This window comes from Amia ocellicauda, chromosome 5 (assembly GCF_036373705.1).
Source record: "Amia ocellicauda isolate fAmiCal2 chromosome 5, fAmiCal2.hap1, whole genome shotgun sequence".
Classification (NCBI taxonomy): Eukaryota; Metazoa; Chordata; class Actinopteri; order Amiiformes; family Amiidae; genus Amia; species Amia ocellicauda.
The window spans coordinates 53,203,192-53,224,085 of NC_089854.1; the positions used below are offsets into that span (position 1 = coordinate 53,203,192).

Consider the following 20,894-nt stretch of genomic DNA (forward strand, 5'->3'; position numbering starts at 1 on the left):
TTCACAAATAGACATGTTAATAGATTATATTTATCAATTAACTAAATGCAAAGTGAGTGAAGACAAGAAAAATCTACATCAAATCAATATTTGGTGTGACTACCCTTTGCCTTCAACTGTAATATAAGCATGTAAACAACTACACAGCCTGCCAAACCTCTCAAGTGCTGCAACAAAACAAAACAGGGCTCAGAAACTGGGGTTTTGCTGAAAGTAATTTGGGTAGCACTATACTTAGGGTTATGTAGAAAGTAGAAAAGAGTCAAATCTCCAAAAGTGGATGGGTGTAGTGGGTGGCAGCATGTGTGTGTCTCTCAGTTACCTTTGAGATCTTGCTGAGGCTGCTGGTGTCGATGGGCCTGTTCTTGGTGACAGGGACACTATTCCTGTCCCCAAGTCGGTTGTCCTGCTTGTTCATGAGCTGCTGTTGCACCTTGATCTGTTCACGGTGCTCATCGAACTGGGCTTCCTTGTGGATCTGGTCAATTGTCTTAGGGCCCTGGTCACCCCTCCTGGACACCCAGTTGTCCTGAGGAATGGGAGAATGAGTCAGTGATTAGTGGCTAGAGAAAAAACAAGAGGCAGACAGGGAATGGGAAGCTGAAAGCAAGGAAGGTTTCTATTCTCTCAACAGTCATTACCTTTCTCAGGTCCAAGACGTCCTGCAGCATAAAGCGGATTCGAGAGGAGGTCTTCCTCTCTTTGACGATCTGCTCCATCTGGTTGAAGTACTGGTCCATGGGGGGCTTGTAAAAAGATAAGACAGAATGATTAGAAAACAGTCCAGACAGCATGGCAGAGCAGTAACTTCATACTACTGAGTGAAGCAGCGTTCCTTCTGGAAAGCTCTTGCAGATGCACAGAAGCAGTTATTCAGACCACTGTCTAGAGGCCCAGTGACTCTAGAAAGCTGATGGCAGAAGAAAGGCTAGTTTGCTAATTTTAAAACAACGCAGGAGTGTCAGTGAGACGGAATTTACTCTTCTGGCAAACTTGCCACTCCAGTATTGGCTCATTATGTCTAGAGAAGAATATGAGGACCAGTATGCAGTCTGACGTTCCTGGATGTTTAGCCAGGGCACGGTCTGACATAGCGGCATTACCTTTGCCTTCTCCGAGTCCAGGTCCTTGCCAATAGTGGAGAGGAGTCGGCACAGGCACTCCAGGGACTCCTCGTCCTGCTTTCTCAGCAGCTTGACGATGATGCAGTTGTGCATGGTGTTCTCATTGAGCATCTTCACCTTGAGGAGCTGCCCGATGAACTGGATGTTGCCCAGTGCCCGGCGGCGACGCTTGCCCTTGGCCTCCTCGCCCTGCACACACAGACAGCACTTAATGACAGTCCACATTGGCATTCACAGAGAGGGGCCCTGCACATTGTGGAAAGGAGGGGTGCCGGGTAGGGAATCCAATACCGGGCACTTTAATCAATCCCGGGATTTCGGGATTGTTGTTTATAAAACAACAATTAAAAAGAGCTTCCCACCTAACACATGTATTATTAAGTTGCTGCAACGCTGCGTATTAGCGGGGTCATTTTCAAATGCAGTAATAATTATAATGCAACCAACAGAATCAACGAAAACAACAAGACTAATAGCCTATTGCTTTCTTAAATACGTTAATGTTTTTATTTATGTATCACTACATCAAGCACCCAACACCACAAGCTTGTGACAGAATCAGAGGAGGCCACCCACAATGATTAGTGTGCTGGCTGAGTAAAGGAAAAGCTCTAGAACGATTATGTGAGCTGCATGACCAGGTTGTGGATTTTCTCAGAAAAAGCAAAATGAGGACTGCAGCTGACCACCTTCATATTTTGGAAATTGTGGAATTCCTCTCTAATGATGCTTTCTTGGCTGACATATTCTGTCACTTAAACTGGTTAAATCTGTAGTTAGAATAACAACAGTCGTGGACATGGTGGAAAACCTTTACTAGGAAGCTTGACTTGTTCGATTTGGACTTGTCATCTGGAAGGCTACTGCACTTCAGCACACTGAAGAAACGACAGGCAGAGGGACCAGGCTGCAGTATTGTCACAGAGGTGATGAAAGATTTTATCAATCAGCTGAGGGACAACTTCTACAACAGATTTGAAGACTACAGCATGCCCAAGGACATCATTGCGTTTGTACGTGATCCTTTCACAGTCCGTCCAGGTGGAGAATTCTCCTCCCTTGATAAGACAACGATACCCTCGCTGGATAAGGCACCCCTATGAGCTGACTGAATTCCAGACGTCGAGCCAAATCAGGGATGCACATAGGAGTGCCGAGTCCTTGTGTGCGTTTTGGGTGGCATGCTCAGAGGAATACAGCATAATAAAGAAACTTGCGTTTTATGTGCTAACAATTTTTGGACCAACGTACACCTGTGAGTCCTCATTTTCCTCTCTGAATGCAATGAAGACTCACGACAGGAACCGGCTTTCACACGAGTCAATCGAGGACTGCCTGCGCATCAGAATCACATCCCTCTCACCTGACATCCAAAAGATCGTGTCTGAGGGGAAATGCAACTTTTCCCATTAAGTAAGTAACTTAGTATTTAATAAATAGTCATATAGGCTCCTAACATTATTGTGATTATTATTATCATTATTATTATTATTATTATTATTATTATTATTATTATTATTATAATTGGTGCTTATCCAGGGCTATTTTAGGTCTCATGCTGACAGTATTTTCTGTTTGTTTTGTCATTACAGGAGCAGGTTATCCAGACTCCCGATACAGACATTAAGACACAGACATTGCCTCTTTTTCTTTTAATTATTGTTTTATGTAGGATGCTACCTATCTGGCCAGTTGCAATTGTAACTAGTCCTAATAAAAAATAAAATCAGACGCTGTTAAGCCACATATCCTACCTCAGCCAGTGAAGTTATGTTATATGGGCCTTGTCTCAGAAGAAACAGACTCCAATTAATCCCTCCTGTTGTTTGTAAAGTCAATGAAGTCAAAATTATTACTGTTGAAATGAATTACTTGACTGGTGTCGTTTTTCTCCATCTGCTGCTGGGCGCCACTTGCATAACAAGTTAAGTTGATTAAGTTAAAATGTAACTTTTGCATTATTTAGGTTGGGTCACTTCCTTCTTGGAAAATTGCATTTGGGACTTTTAGCATTTTTTAAAAATATATATTTATAATTAATTTGGGGGGCTTTGGGGGCCAAATAATATTGCTGGCGGCTAAAATGTGTTTTTGGACTCCACACTGGTTTGGTAGAGTTGACATCAGAAACTTAATGTTAATTGCAGGTACAGCCCCCGTCCCCCTGCGTTTTCTAAGAGGAACAATTCTGTGTTGATGCAGTTAATCACACGATGGTGTTGCTGCTGTGTCACTCACACAGCTCATGAACTGTAGCTGCCCCTTTAAAGTTGGAGTCCGCGAGACCTCAGCAGTGCCTTCTTCTGCTGATTGTCTGAACTCGGGCTGAATCTGCAGGTGGTTGTACTTCAGATTCACATTTTGAACAGATCATGAGCCTCTGTATTAATTATTGCACATTTTCTTTGATAAATAGCTTACAGCATGGAGTTCAAGAATTACTGTGCCGTCACATTTTTCATTAGCCACAATCGCCTGATCCCATGTATTTCACGTTTTCAATACTGGTATTTTGGGACTAGAAAACTGTCCGAGATCCCGGGATTGGATTCCCTAGTGCCAGGAGATCGCTGAAGTTTGGATCAGACCCAGAGCTACATACACAGTAAATCATGTGACTGCAATTACTGGATCACATAAAACTTTCTCGTGCCTGATCTCGATCTCTCACTGGTACTAACACAGGTGTAAAGGTTGACTATCTACTGTCCACATAGTGACTAATTCACTAGTGTTATTTTTATATTAACTAAATCCAGCCTTGCTATCTACTCCAGATCACAACAATCTGCTCTGCTGCACCGAGCTGCAGAGGTCCGCCCCCTCACCCAGCCAACACTGACAGTCAGAGCACCACAGGCAGGCACCCTCACACCACAATGGTCAATTAGGCACAATGCTAATTGTTTTGGGAAGTCTCAAATTGCATTTCTGAGCCCGTTGTGCCACGTGCCCGTTGTACAGGTATGTGTTACATGAGGTTGTCAAGAACCAAAATGGCCAAGCACTAAATGAAAGTCCTTAAAATAAACGTACACACCACTTACATTCATGCTTGCACGATGCTTCAAATGTTTGCTTAATGATTGGCCCATTGATACTGAGATTGCACAACCAACCTGTGCCTTATTTACAATAAAGGACTATCAAATTTCAGTCCTTTACATTAAAAAAATTATTAATTTAGTTTTTATTACCAAGCATGCATCCAGCTCTTTCTGCTTCTTCTCCAGGACCTTGTCTCCACCCTGATCCTTCTCAAACTCCATCTTGCAGTTTCTCAACAGCAGCTGGCGGAAAGTCACAGTCACGCCCGGCTTGCCAGTGGTAGGGACGCTGAGCTACAGAACGGGGAGGAGGGAGAACATAAACCCTAAGAAAGATGGAAACTTTAACTAGCTAAGCATAGTCTGTGTGGTAGGCTGGCTTCTAGCTTTAACAGGTATCAGGGTGAAAACCCACAGATGAACAGGGGTCCAGGATTCATGCAGCTCATCTCATTGAATGGTTTGGAATTGAATGCAAAACAAATTCCAGATAACTCTGGAGTGGGACGAAACTGAAAGTGTTCAATGAGGCTCCTCAGATCCTCTCCTCCATCACTAGATGCCAGAGGCCCAGACACCATGGCACTAATAAGAGATCATCACTGGAGCTCTACACTAAGACGGACTGGGACAAACCGACACCTTGGCTTACACAGAGTGTGGGTGAGTGATGGCAAGAGCACTAGTGCCATCTCAGCAATACTTCTTGATATGCTCTTCACAAGATCGGTATCTGCTGGTCCATTCAAAACTGAGCTCCCACAAATTACAATTCCATAACAAAGCGAATCTGATCCATGTAGCATCTTCACAACCCTCTACCATGCCCTTCCTCCCTCTTTTACCTCACTCACCCCTGCCACACTCCTTCTCTCACCTCCATAAGGCAGCGGCACATATTGGCGTATGTGATGGAGAAGTTGGGTTCAGAGATGGCCTTCTCGAAGATAAGGTCAACGACACCCTTGAGCCGCTCCTCTGTGTCGATGGTCAGCTCGGTCACTTGACGCATCAGCTGATGGAACATCTGTGGGGTCAGCTTGTTCAGCATACTGCGCATCCTGCGGAATAGCTCCTGGTGAAGGGGAAAGGAGGCAGGAGGGAAGGAAGGAAAAAGGGTTAGTTCTGTAAACCTTGGCCAATGGTTTTATTTGTACTGGAGCAGTGGATGCTTGTGAGCATATGTAGCCCCTCAGTTCCGCTTTTCCATCATTAGCGGTCCAGACATGATGGCACTAAAAGGAGATCAACACAGGGGCACCAAGTTTACCCACAATCCCCTTTAAGACTAGCAAGTTATTTATCCCACCCCACAAACAAGAACCGTGTCCACTGCTCCTACATACAGGGTTCCCACGCAATTCAGATATTTTTTTCCCATGACTTTTCCATGATTTTTCCATGGTTATTTTCTGATTTTCCATAACTAAATTATTATTACAATAAAATGCGGGAAAGTTGAAAATGCACACAGAAAATAATAAAGATATTGATAAACACAATAGGAAAGAACCACATAATCAGCTTTTGTCATGACAGCCTCCTCCTCCCCTTACAGCCATCCAATCCATCCACTTTTATAAAACATGCTACCCTCAACTAATAAAGAGCACACAAAGATGTAAATGCAAAAGTAAACCTAGTACTATCTGATCAATGTATATGTAGTATAAATGTTGATTACAGTAGAAACTATACAAAACAACATTAACAGTCTGTATTTTTATTATTTCTGAATTGCCTTGAATATAAACTTCTATAAATCAGCTCAATTAATTAATAAAAACATACCTTCAAACATTGTTATATACAAATGGCCAGGGCCTACAGTAATCCATTCCTGTACGCTGCTAAAGAAGTATTTTAGATGACTGATTTGTTTAAACCTAAAAGCTTTTATTATTATTTTTCTCTTTCTTTAAAACAATATATATAAATAATGATTTTTACAAATAAATTACCTGATTTTTGTATTTGAGGAGTTTGGATTTTACTGATTTATACCCATTTTAAACACTCAATATTATTTTCAGTTTCAGAAATTATTTGTTATGAAACACTATTTCACAAGCTTGTTTGATATTATGACATTATCTTGTCAGCACTCACATCGAAGCTGTTTTACAGTGTACAGCACAAACAGACGCTTGCTGGAGGTCATGTGATTAATATCGCGCTATATGATTGGCACACATATGAAGGTTGGTCAGCATTGTGGCATTGAGGACAGTGCAAACAGCACAAGAAACTCTTTGCTTTGGGATAAACAGTGTATATTGGTAACTTTTGTAGAACTTGTTTGTGGTTTGAAATTCTTTTTTATCTGTTGAATAGAACAATATGTATTATTATTTACTTGATTTTAAATAAATATGCATATCATATATTTGGCTACATAATTTAAATGCAACGGACACATAAAGTTTGAGCAATTAATGTAGGCAGGGGTTCTCAACACTGGTCCTGGTGAACCCCTGTGTCTGCTGGTTTTTGTTCTAACAGAGCGCTCACTTGTTGGCCTCGGGGTCTCTGCCCACTGGGGAGTGCCCGGTAGAGCTGCACAGGCAGCCTCCCGGGGGGCATCCTTACCAGATGCCCAAATCACCTCAACTGGTTCTTCTCGATCTGGAGAAGTAGCGACTCTACTCCGAGGCTCTCCTGGATTACTGAGCTCCTCACCCTATCCCAAAGGGTGAGTCCAGCAACCCTGCGGAGAAACCTCATTTTCACCGCTTGCACCCGCGATCTCGTCCTTTCGGTCATTACCCAACGTTCATGACCACAGGTGAGGATGGGGAGGTAGATTGACGTGTAAACCGCGAGCCTTGTCCGAGGTCTCAGCTCCCACTTCAACACCACGGACAGATAGAGCGCCCGCAATACTGCAGACGCTGCAGCGATCCGCCTGTCTATCTCACGCTCCCCCTTTCCATCACTCGTGAGCAAAACCCTGAGGTACTTAAACTCCTCCACTAAGAGCAGCTGCTCCCCCCTAACCTGAAGCGGGCAATCCACTCTTTTCCGAGAGATCCATAGCCACAGACTTAGAAGTGCTGATTCTCATCCCAACCGCTTCACACTCGGCAGCGAAACGCTCGAGTGCGTGTCTGAGATCACAGTCGGATGGGGCAAGAAGCACAACATCATCTGCAAACAGCAGAGATGCCACCTCCAAGCCCTCAAACTGGATACTCTCTCTACCTCGGCTGTGCCTTGATATCCTGTCCATGAAAATCACAAACAGGAGTGGAGACAAGACGCACCCTTGGCGGAGTCCAACACCCACCACGTTTTCGACCTAACACCGAGAATACGGACACAGCTCTTGCTTTGGGAATAAAAGGACCGGATGGCACGCATAAGCGGCCCCGGCACCCCATACTCCCTCAACACCTCCCACAAGAAATCCCGGGGAACACGGTCGTATGCCTTCTCCAAGTCCACAAAACACATGTAGACTGGATTAGCATACTCCCATGCCCCCTCAAATATCTGTGAAAGGACAAAGAGCAGGTCCATTGCTCCGCGTCCCGGACGGAATCCACATTGTTCCTCCTGAATCCGAGGTTCAACTATATTTCACAAAAACATTTCAATCTACAAGAGATCTTCATCAGGATCCATATCCTGGTCTATATATCCATATCCTGAAGATCTTGTGTAGATCGAAAAGTTTTTGCTAAAAACCAGTGAAGCATGGGTTACATAAATACTTTTTATTTGTGCATTGGAGCTGTGGTAAGTGTGCAGGTATTTCTTTCTTTTTACTTTATATGGATTTTTATCTACCCTGCACCTACTAATTAAGTTGGATGTGCGTGTGATTAACTTTTACTATTAACTTTATTTCACATAAAAGGGAGATCCTCATTCTGGCAGATCCTGACCAATTTAGTCACGATCATGTACACAGATTTACGTCATTCTGCTCAGAATCTACACAAACACTGTGGGTTTACTGGCTGAATGGTCAGACTCTGTTCAGAATTATGTAAATTTGGAGTACAAGATTGCAACCAATGATCTTGAGAATCTGTGCAGAATGCCAGAAGTCTGCGTGTTGTGAACGCACCGAGCTTCTTTGTGTTGCTATATGGTTATAGGAGTTGTGCTTAGCGTATATGCACTTCACACAGACTCTCCCAAGTCTTGAAAATCCCTGTATACATAATATCTGGCACATTCATCTGGGACGTTCATAATAACCAATGTGTATTACAGAATACATACTAAAAGGTAAGTTTAAACAGGATTTAATACAATTTTATTCTGCACCATGAAACTGTTTCTTTTTGTCAGAGTGTACATTATATCCCATGTATGTTGTAAATGGGTTATATGTGTAGCTATTTCCCATGACTGAAAATTGTTTGGTCATTTTCCATGACTTTTCCAGGATTTTCCATGACTGGAACCCTGTACATACCTCTGTCTTGATGGTCTCGGTGTCCTCTGTGGTAGCCTTCCTTATGTTTGGCTTCCATGCCTTCTCTGCCTTGTTGAGCGTCACTTCAGCTGTGAATGACACTCCAGTAATGATCTTACGTGGCTGCTTTCTCTGGCCCTGCTGGGAGCCCCAGTGGCCTATTCCTGAGGGCTGGGGGGACAAAGAGTCAGTCAGCTGGGCAGGGCAGGGCAGCACATCAATCTAAATAGATTCTCATTGCACACAATCTCTGAATTGCCTGCTTGAGCTGTATTAAGTATACATTCTATTGGAGTTACATTCATGACTTGATCCTATTGCAGGCAGATTCATTGAACTTTCCTCAGCTATGATGCTGTATATTTTTGATGGAGGTGTTCAGCAGAAGCACGATCCACAGAACAAATATGCCAACGTTAAAGCATGTAAACAAGTACACAGCCTGCCAAACCACTCAAGTGCTGCCAACAAAACAGGGATCAGAAACTGGGGTTTTGCTGAAGGTCATTGTAAAAGTCAATTTGGTATCACTATACTTAGGGTTATGCAGACAGTGGAAAAGATGAGTGTAAAATCTCCAAAAGTGGATGGGTGTAGTGGGTGGCAGCATGTGTGTGTCTCTCAGTTACCTTTGAGATCTTGCTGAGGCTGCTGGTGTCGATGGGCCTGTTCTTGGAGACAGGGACACTATTCCTGTCCCCACGTCGGTTGTCCTGCTTGTTCATGAGCTGCTGTTGCACCTTGATCTGCTCACGGTGCTCATCCAACTGGGCTTCCTTGTGGATCTGGTCAATTGTCTTAGGGCCCTGGTCACCCCTCCTGGACACCCAGTTATCCTGAGGAACGGGAGAATGAGTCAGTGATTAGTGGAGAGAGAGGGAATGGGGGGGGTGGGAAGCTAAAAGCAAGGAAGGTTTCTATTCTTTCAACAGTCATTACCTTTCTCAGGTCCAAGACGTCCTGCAGCATGAAGTGGATTCGAGAGGAGGTCTTCCTCTCTTTGAAGATCTGCTCCATCTGGTTGAAGTACTGGTCCATGGGGGGCTTGTAAAACGATCAGACAGAACGATTAGAAAACAGTGCAGACAGCGTGGCAGAGCAGTAACTTCATACTACTGAGTGAAGCAGCGTTCCTTCTGGAAAGCTCTTGCAGATGCACAGAAGCAGTTATTCAGACCACTGTCTAGAGGACCAGTGACTCTAGAAGGCTGATGGCAGAAGAAAGGCTAGTTTGCTAATTTTAAAACAACGCAGGAGTGTCAGTGAGATGGAATTTACTCTTCTGGCAAACTTGCCACTCCAGTATTGGCTCATTATGTCTAGAGAAGAATATGAGGACCAGTATGCAGTCTGACGTTCCTGGATGTTTAGCCAGGGCACGGTCTGGCATAGCGGCATTACCTTTGCCTTCTCCGAGTCCAGGTCCTTGCCAATAGTGGAGAGGAGTCGGCACAGGCACTCCAGGGACTCCTCGTCCTGCTTTCTCAGCAGCTTGACGATGATGCAGTTGTGCATGGTGTTCTCATTGAGCATCTTCACCTTGAGGAGCTGCCCGATGAACTGGATGTTGCCCAGTGCCCGGCGGCGACGCTTGCCCTTGGCCTCCTCGCCCTGCACACACAGACAGCACTTAATGACAGTCCACATTGGCATTCACAGAGAGGGGCCCTGCACATTGTGGAAAGGAGGGGTGCCGGGTAGGGAATCCAATACCGGGCACTTTAATCAATCCCGGGATTTCGGGATTGTTGTTTATAAAACAACAATTAAAAAGAGCTTCCCACCTAACACATGTATTATTAAGTTGCTGCAACTCTGCGTATTAGCGGGGTCATTTTCAAATGCAGTAATAATTATAATGCAACCAACAGAATCAATGAAAACAACAAGACTAATAGCCTATTGCTTTCTTAAATACGTTAATGTTTTTATTTATGTATCACTACATCAAGCACCCAACACCACAAGCTTGTGACAGAATCAGAGGAGGCCACCCACAATGATTAGTGTGCTGGCTGAGTAAAGGAAAAGCTCTAGAACGATTCTGTGAGCTGCATGACCAGGTTGTGGATTTTCTCAGAAAAAGCAAAATGAGGACTGCAGCTGACCACCTTCATATTTTGGAAATTGTGGAATTCCTCTCTAATGATGCTTTCTTGGCTGACATATTCTGTCACTTAAACTGGTTAAATCTGTAGTTAGAATGACAACAGTCGTGGACATGGTGGAAAACCTTTACTAGGAAGCTTGACTTGTTCGATTTGGACTTGTCATCTGGAAGGCTACTGCACTTCAGCACACTGAAGAAACGACAGGCAGAGGGACCAGGCTGCAGTATTGTCACAGAGGTGATGAAAGATTTTATCAAGCAGCTGAGGGACAACTTCTACACCAGATTTGAAGACTACAGCATGCCCAAGGACATCATTGCGTTTGTACGTGATCCTTTCACAGTCCGTCCAGGTGGAGAATTCTCCTCCCTTGATAAGACAACGATACCCTCGCTGGATAAGGCACCCCTATGAGCTGACTGAATTCCAGACGTCGAGCCAAATCAGGGATGCACATAGGAGTGCCGAGTCCTTGTGTGCGTTTTGGGTGGCATGCTCAGAGGAATACAGCATAATAAAGAAACTTGCGTTTTATGTGCTAACAATTTTTGGACCAACGTACACCTGTGAGTCCTCATTTTCCTCTCTGAATGCAATGAAGACTCACGACAGGAACCGGCTTTCACACGAGTCAATCGAGGACTGCCTGCGCATCAGAATCACATCCCTCTCACCTGACATCCAAAAGATCGTGTCTGAGGGGAAATGCAACTTTTCCCATTAAGTAAGTAACTTAGTATTTAATAAATAGTCATATAGGCTCCTAACATTATTGTGATTATTATTATTATTATTATTATTATTATTATTATTATTATTATTATAATTATAATTGGTGCTTATCCAGGGCTATTTTAGGTCTCAAGCTGACAGTATTTTCTGTTTGTTTTGTCATTACAGGAGCAGGTTATCCAGACTCCCGATACAGACATTAAGACACAGACATTGCCTCTTTTTCTTTTAATTATTGTTTTATGTAGGATGCTACCTTTCTGGCCAGTTGCAATTGTAACTAGGCCTAATAAAAAATAAAATCAGACGCTGTTAAGCCACATATCCTACCTCAACCAGTGAAGTTATGTTATATGGGCCTTGTCTCAGACGAAACAGACTCCAATTAATCCCTCCTGTTGTTTGTAAAGTCAATGAAGTCAAAATTATTACTGTTGAAATGAATTACTTGACTGGTGTCGTTTTTCTCCATCTGCTGCTGGGCGCCACTTGCATAACAAGTTAAGTTGATTAAGTTAAAATGTAACTTTTGCATTATTTAGGTTGGGTCACTTCCTTCTTGGAAAATTGCATTTGGGACTTTTAGCATTTTTTAAAAATATATATTTATAATTAATTTGGGGGGCTTTGGGGGCCAAATAATATTGCTGGCGGCTAAAATGTGTTTTTGGACTCCACACTGGTTTGGTAGAGTTGACATCAGAAACTTAATGTTAATTGCAGGTACAGCCCCCGTCCCCCTGCGTTTTCTAAGAGGAACAATTCTGTGTTGATGCAGTTAATCACACGATGGTGTTGCTGCTGTGTCACTCACACAGCTCATGAACTGTAGCTGCCCCTTTAAAGTTGGAGTCCACGAGACCTCAGCAGTGCCTTCTTCTGCTGATTGGCTGAACTCGGGCTGAATCTGCAGGTGGCTGTACTTCAGATTCACATTTTGAACAGATCATGAGCCTCTGTATTAATTATTGCACATTTTCTTTGATAAATAGCTTACAGCATGGAGTTCAAGAATTACTGTGCCGTCACATTTTTCATTAGCCACAATCGCCTGATCCCGTGTATGTCACGTTTTCAATACTGGTATTTTGGGACTAGAAAACTGTCCGAGATCCCGGGATTGGATTCCATAGTGCCAGGAGATCGCTGCAGTTTGGATCAGACCCAGAGCTACATACACAGTAAATCATGTGACTGCAATTACTGGATCACATAAAACTTTCTCGTGCCTGATCTCGATCTCTCACTGGGACTAACATATGTGTATGTTATTCATACTGAGATTGCACAACCAACCTGTGCCTTATTTACAATAAAGGACTATCAAATTTCAGTACTTTACATTTAAAAAATATTAATTTAGTTTTTATTACCAAGCATGCATCCAGCTCCTTCTGCTTCTTCTCAACGACCTCGGCGCCACCCTGATCCTTCTCAAACTCTGTCTTACATTTTCTCAACAGCAGCTGGCGGAAAGTCACAGTCACGCCCAGCTTGCCAGTGGTAGGGACGTGGAGCTACAGAAAGAGGAGGAGGGAGAACATAAACCATAAGCAAGATGGAAACTTGAATTAGCTAAGCATGGTCTGTGTGGTAGGCTGGCTTCTTGCTTTAACAGGTACAGAGAGAAAACCCACAGATGAACAGGGGTCCAGGATTCATGCAACTCCATAGCAAAACGAATCTGATCCATGTAGCATCTTTGCAACCTTCTATCATTCCCTGCCTCCCTCTTTTACCTCACTCTCACCCCTGCCACACTCCTTCTCTCACCTCCATAAGGCAGCGGCACATATGGGCGTATGTGACAGAGAAGTTGGGTTCGGAGATGGCCTTCTCAAAGATTAGGTCAACGACACCCTTGAGCCGCTCCTCTGTGTCGATGGTCAGCTCGGTCACTTGACGCATCAGCTGATGGAACATCTGTGGGGTCAGCTTGTTCAGGATACTGCGCATCCTGCGGAATAGCTCCTGGTGAAGGGGAAAGGAGGGAGGAAAAAGGGTTAGTTCTGTAAACCTTGGCCAAGTCCATGGTTTTATTTGTACTGGAGAGGTGGGTGCTTGTGAGCATATGTAGTCTCTCAGTTCCGCTTCTCCATCATTAGAGGTCCAGACAAGATCATTACAGGGGCACCAAGTTTACCCACAATCCCCTTTAAGACTAGCTAGTTATTTATCCCACCCCACAAACAAGAACCGTGTCCACTGCTCCTACATACATCTGTCTTGATGGTCTCAGTGTCCTCTGTGGTAGCCTTCCTTATGTTTGTCTTCCAGGCCTTCTCTGTCTTGTGGAGCTTCACCTCAGCTGTGAATGATACTCCAGTAATGATCTTACGTGGCTGCTTCCTCTGGTCCTGCTGGGAGCCCCAGGTGCCCCTTCTTGAGGGCTGGGGGGACAAAGAGTCAGTTGGCTGGTCAGGGCAGGGTAGCACATTAATCTAAATAGATTCTCATTGCACACAATCTCTGAATTGCTTACTTGAGCTATACTAAATTGGACACTTTACATTAGCTGTTGGATATTCAAAGGGAAACTTTTACAGGAAGAGTCACACCTACAATTCATTTAGACAGATGAATGTGTTTACATGCACACTGGCCTACAGCCATATGGGTTACCAATATACTCAGCTAAGAATTACAGGAATGCAAATAATGTTAAACTGACTTCATCATGCAAGGACAGTTTCAAATCCTGAAGGGTTCCTCACCTTATCCATCATGGACTCCAGGTGCAGCAGTTCTCTCTGTGCCCTGTGGAAATACCAGGAAAAAATGAAGAACAAAAAAAGACAAAAACAATAAAACAAATAAAAATATCCAGGTAAGAAAATAATTTGGCTGATTTTACAGAAATGAAAACCAAAAGCCTCTCTCTGTAATTCTGAAGGCTCACAGTTCCACTTCTTGGAATTAAGTTGCACTTCAAGAAGAAACTGCCATTTGCAACCTATGCTACAGCTGTAAAAAAAATGTCTAACTCTGGATAAAGTTGCAAAGCACACACTGAATACTGGAAGTTTTTTTTTTTTTTTTTTTGCTATTAATTGTAACTGTGTTCTCATTCTCTTAAACCCTTTCTAGAATTTTATAATACAGCCCTGGAGTTCGTGACTAGTCTATAGGTTCAATCTAATCTAGGAAACAAAGAAAAAAAACGACACAAATATCTATAAAACAGACTGCAGTTAATTCTGTATTCTGTAAACCTTTTTTAAGCAGTAATCAGCAAGGTTTCCTTAGAATTAATGTTTATTTAAAGAAAAAAATGGTACATCATCCTGCAACAAAAAGCCCTTTTATAGAATATAAGCACTTAGCCCTTTTATGCACCCATGGCACCAAATAACATTTATAAACATTTAGAGAACAGACAAATGATAGCTAAGAATTGAATGACATACATGCTTTAAAACTTTGAATTGAAGATCATGTATAGACTTCACATACTGTAACTGCACGGGCATATATAGCCAGCCAAAGGTAAATGAACAGAAACTGTACAGTGGCATATACATACATCCAGCGTAGAGCTTTGTTTGAAATTTTACACCATGGTACCATGTGTATACCATATTTCAGTTTCACTATGAATCTATCAAAGACAGTGAATTAATTATCACATGGAAAAAGATTCAATACAATAGCTGGCGGAAAAACATATACATTATTAGTCACATTTTGTGCGCACATTGTACACTTTACTTTCATTATTACACACAAAATGTAGGCTTAGCATACCCTGTTGCAATAAGAGAAACCCCATTGACTAATGAAACGACCTACCTGAGTCTGGGATTGTCTATCAGACGAAAGTCCACAATCCCTTTCATTATTTTATCCTGATAATACTCGAAAATTATATTGCTACTCAGAATGAGTTTCTCACTGTAAAACTACGACCACTCGCTAATTCTCCATACACCAACAGAGCTATCAGAGCTCCAAAGCAAAACTCATCGAATCATGGCAACTGTGATGTCATAAGCGAACAGATATCGTAAGATCATACATTTACAAACCACAGCAGATCGACCCATCGTGCTCGTTTGATGTCCATTAATAACTAAGTGATCCAAGGATGCTTTCCAGTCTCTTGTTGAATGTCCCAAGTTTGCAGCTTCAACCACATCGCTGGGAAGTTTGTCCCAGATTGTAAAAACTCTCTGTGTGAATACGTGTCTACTGTTTTCTGTCCTGAATGCCTTAAAGACCAATTTCCATTTCTGTCCAAACAAACTGAATTGAGTCACGCCAACGGTTAGCATCCACAAGCGAACAGCAGCCTTTAGCCCGGCTCTCACTGCACGACTTTTACACCGTGATCCGATTTTTATTTCCGGGCATGCGCAGCTCGCTCTTCACGGCCGGTTTTCGCTGAATTGCTGTGTTTCGCGGGTGAAGGAGTCGCGCTACACGATCATTGAAAAACACGGGGTCGCACACTGAACACTGGTCTGAATCCTTTGTCGTTTTCAGTACTGTTCAGCTGTGCACAGGCCTGCCAATTCGTCTGAAGACATGGAGAAGTTCAGACATCACACGCTTCCACAACTTCTTCAGCGCTTCATCTTCATACATTAAGACGATGGCTGGGGGGTTGAACCGAATTCCACTCTGTTTACCCAGGAAGGACATTATTTTTCTTTTATTTATTTCTGTCTATTTGATCTGGAACGAAACATAAATAGCACATCCAAAAATGGTAACGAGGTAACATTACATTCTGTAACTGGGCAGCACTACATCAAGGCTACAGGTAACACATACACTTCAGTGGGCATGGACAGGCCGCTCCTCACTGTACATGCTGCAGTGCCCAGTAGCATTAAGACATGTACTAAAAGAAGTATAAAGAGAAATGCAACAACAACAACAACAACAACAACAATAATAATAATAATAATAATAATAATAATAATAATAATAAAATCACGAGAGGCTCCAAATGGCTCCAAAATTATGTTAGGTCCAATTTATAGTATTAAGGGTCCCCTTTAAACCTACAGTAGTGTTACGCTGGGGCAGTGTTTGTGGAACTGGGAATAAACACCCAAACTAGTGTCCCACAGGAAGAAAAAAAAAACTTAAGCAAAACAACAAAAAGAAAAATGGCGATTTACTTGTTTTATTTGTGCTACAGTCAGTTATAACTGTTTTCCCACTCTGGAAATACCACACTAGTCACGGACACAAATTATCTTACTTCTTTGTAATTTCTTATTTTTTGTATAATGGCAAACACAAATGTTTAAAAATGCCAAAGCTCATTTACAACCGCTGTCCATTGTCAGGCTTTAGCTAAAGGCCTCAGACTTACACTTAACCTCTACAGTTCTATAATACTACTTTTCTGATTTTACAGCTACATTTAACTTTGCCCAATATTATAATGAACATTAAAACTGGCTTTAGAAAACACACAGAAATAAAAACATGAAATACCAAACAACTGAACTAAGAATTTGAATAAAATACACTATAAAATAATAACCGACACCAACTTATCACAACCAACACATTTTCTATCTCCTGAAAAGTGTCAGCTATGAAATCAATTGCATGGTCTCGGCTGTGAGAAATTCCACTTTCTTGTCCATTTTAACACATGTGGCAACCATTTTGTTTCTTGCTCAAAACTAAATTAGCATTGAGAAAGAGTCAGTTTTTGGTCAAATACGTTCATACTCCTTTAATATTTCAGTTTCATTTTTTTTCCTTGGGTGTTGGTTATGTGCTACAGCAATGTGCTAACAGGCACTTCTAAGTTAAATTAATATTTTTAAGAAAATATGAATCAGTCCTTACCTGGGTCTGTGGTGTTCACTGACACAGGGCCTTGATCTTTCACCTCATTCAGAAAACTTTATTGAAATGCTGTTTTCATACACAAATCCCTTAGGATGTCGGTTATGAGATTTGATGTGGAAAATGGGGGGACACACATGAAGGGTTTAATACAAATAATAACCATGTTTTATTTTAACAAGCTTTCAAATCTAAATTCTAATTTGGGGACAGGGGCCAGTTATGAGAATTTTGGTACAAGACTTAAGAAGGTACAATATTAATGAATATATGATAAATGTTTAACTGTGCACAATAGCGAAAAATAACAAATGTTTAAACAAATGTGTATGTCGCAAAGGGTGCCCAGTGTTTTGTATATCTCTTTAATTCACTTATGCACTTATGTATTCTTTATTATTCTTTTTTATTTTCTTATTAATTCACTAATTGGTTTATTATCACTTTTTATCACTAATTGAATATTAATTGTATGATTGTTTGCACTTTATTATCACGCGTGTTTGAGTACATAGCCACTGACAGCTAATGGGGTGCACCTGTTCCACTAAGCGACACCATACCCTTCACTCACAGCCAGCTGTCAAAACTAATTGTATAAAACTTAATTACTGGGGTTATAGTATCAGATTAATGTATAAATTAAAAACATATAATAAATAATAAAAAATAGTTGTGTGTGTGTGTGTATTATATATATATATATATATATATATATATATATATATATATATATATATATATATATATTTATTTATAAAGCCTGCCTACTATATTATACACATATATGTGTTCTATGGCTCTACAATAAGTGAATGCACTCATGGTTACAAATGCAAAAAGTGGGGAACATATAATGATGGGGGCAAATTGACGCGGGGATTAATTGTCATCAGGGATCAATTGTCACAGGGACCAATTGTCGCGGACTAATTATCATGGGGACGAGTTGTCATGGACCCCGTGTCCCCCAGTCTCAGTTCTGACCCGGAACACATCAGAGTGACGTCACCCCCTGCCCTCGTCACTCGCATGGCCCAATCACCGCTCCCCGGCGGTACCTCATCCCAGAACTCACAGAGAGCCCCATAACCCCAGAATATTATTATTATTATTATTATTATTATTATTATTATTATTATTATTATTATTTATTTCTAGGCAGACACCCTTATCCAGGGCGACTTACAAAATATAAGCGCAATACAAAGTGCAAAAATACAGTTCAGCCCAAGGCATAAAACATTACAAATTCAAATTTACATAATAAAGTGCAATTCAAAGCAAATACTTTACAAATTCCAATTTACACAAGTGAATACAAAAAATGAGCACTTACATCCTGGATTGTAAGAGCCAAATGCAGACAAGATGTTAGGTCACAGGCAAGGGCCAAGGGAAAATGAGCGTAGGGGAAATCAAACTAACAATATGAGTACTAGTAATGCTAGGCAAGTAGAATGAAAAATGTTGTTAAGTGCAGTCTTACAGGAGAGTGATCAGGCAGATGTATGCATTTTGCAAGAGACCCATCTCTCACAAAAAAGAGGCGTTTCAGTATTAAATAACAAAAACGTTCCATTAATTAATAAAACCACTGTGGCTGATCTTTAAGGGACTTACATTATAATCAATGCTGTCCTTAACAATAACAAAAACTAACGTTTAGAAGCATGTGGCCACTACAGTGTTGGGTTTGCAAGATGATTGCCTTCCTGGATGAACTCATATAAAAAGATTTCATTTGTGAACGTTGTCAGCATGTTGAAATCCTAGAGATCAAGGTTTGTGATCAGGTTGTTGATCTGCGCTACATTGGGGATATAGAAGAATTGGTCAATCTGCCCATGAGAGAGATGGTGTGCAGCCAAAACCTAGGAGAGCAGGACAGCGTAGAGAACTGCTGGGTTACAGTAGGTCGTAACCGCGGAAAATGGCACGCACAACCCCTAGAGACACCCCAAGAGCTAGAAATGCACAACAAGTTCCAACTGCTGGACACTGAATTGGACAGTGACGGCTCAGAGGGTGATGGGATGGCAGGTGAGCACCAGAGCACCATGGTGCCCACTCCCCCCAGAACAGAAGGAGACTCGATATCTTATATATATATATATATATATATATATATATATATATATATATATATATATATATATATATATTATTGTTTTTCAATAACATATATACATAACACTGAAATAATGCCCCTTTTTTGCAAACTGACCCAGGTGAAAATTCATTTCTATTTCCTCTTGAGTTATTCTAAGCCCTATAATATATGATCAAATATAATAATATAATATATACTGTGTTATAAGTACATAATACATGTATATATGAATAGCTGTTCTGAATCCAGAGACACCTCATACATGACAGTAGCATCTCTAACAGCTGAGATATGAGCTGAATTGTATCTGCCTCTCTCTCCCTGCCAGCTCTGCCCCTCCACCTCTCTGCCTGCTCGTCTGTAACAGAACCTGTCACCTGACCTGTTCCACAGCAGCCTCAGGCAGGCTTCTCTGGATTGGCTATGAGTCAGGTCTCAGGCACATGACACGCCAGCGTCCTCTCCATTGGGCGATTCAGCCCCATGTGCTGCATTGCGTAGTGGATTTCTAAAACCAGGAAGTACGAGAGGTAAACAAACCGCATATGTATAGAAGTTTTAAGCGGAATCTCAGCTACACAGGTACAAAAAAACCGCGTCTTTATCTCTAATCGTTTAAAAGATAATTAATATTTGTTTTTAGGCGGTACCGCCTAATCCGTCTCCATTTAAATAAAACACGATCGGCCTATCGTTTTGTTCTCTGCACATTCATTAGCCTGGCAATCGATGGTCTGGCCATGCAGCTGAGTATTGAACTACACACCGAGCTGGACAGTGACAGCTCAGAGGGTGATGGGGGGGCAGTTGAGCACCAGAGCACAATGGTACCCACTCCCCCCCCAGAAGAAGGAGGTAGTTATAGTAGGAGACTCAATATTTAGAGGTGTAGATCACACAGTGTGTTCTAGTGACAAGGAGACCCGCATGGTATCTTGCCTGCCTGGTGCTCAGGTTGCAGTAGACGGGCTAGTAGACGGGCTACTGGCCAAAGCCGGGGGGAATCCACTGGTCATGGTCCACATTGGAACCAATGACATAGGAAAAGGTAGGACAGAGGTTCTTGCAAGACAATTTTAAAGAGTTAGGAACAAAACTAAAGAGCAGAACCTCCACGGTATTTTTCTCTGAAATACTTCCAGTACCACGTGCCAGGCCAGGGAGACAGGCAGAGATTAGAAAGTTTAACACGTGGTTAAAATCCTGGTGTAGGGAAGAGGGGTTTAGGTTTATGGAGCATTTGTCTTTCTTCTGGGATAGATGGGACCTGTACAAACTGGACGGTCTACATCTAAACAGAAGGGGGGCTAATGCATTGGGAGAGCGTATATGCAGTGAAATTGAGAATCATTTAAACTAGGAACCAGGGGGGCAGGGAGCTCTGACAATGGGAGATGTTCCTCTAAGGAAAGAAAACCAAGGGAAACTGCTAGTAGGAAAGTCCTGAAATGTTTGTACCTCAATGCCAGGAGTATAAGGAATAAGATGTTAGACTTGGAAGCCACAGTACTAGCATGTGACTATGATGTT

At 42.0% G+C, this 20,894-nt stretch overlaps 1 protein-coding gene, 1 non-coding gene and 1 pseudogene across 2 annotated transcripts; all 3 read right to left on the reverse strand.

Annotated features, from left to right (window-relative positions):
* Window positions 1–4,702: 4,702 nt before the first annotated feature.
* Window positions 4,703–4,779, reverse strand: LOC136750640 (small nucleolar RNA SNORD66). Its single transcript, XR_010816932.1, has one exon. It is a non-coding gene; the product is annotated as a small nucleolar RNA SNORD66 (small nucleolar RNA).
* Window positions 4,780–5,359: 580 nt separating this feature from the next.
* On the reverse strand, window positions 5,360–5,429 carry LOC136750663 (uncharacterized; annotated as a pseudogene).
* A 4,481-nt stretch (window positions 5,430–9,910) lies between these two features.
* Window positions 9,911–15,276, reverse strand: LOC136749061 (eukaryotic translation initiation factor 4 gamma 1-like). The gene is made up of 7 exons (XM_066702994.1): window positions 15,230–15,276; window positions 14,155–14,197; window positions 13,660–13,830; window positions 13,214–13,411; window positions 12,814–12,957; window positions 9,999–10,208; window positions 9,911–9,916 (listed from the first exon to the last, which is right to left on the reverse strand). Exons 1-7 carry the CDS (start codon window positions 15,274–15,276, stop codon window positions 9,911–9,913), a joined length of 819 nt encoding a protein of 272 aa, XP_066559091.1.
* Between the last annotated feature and the right edge of the window lie 5,618 nt (window positions 15,277–20,894).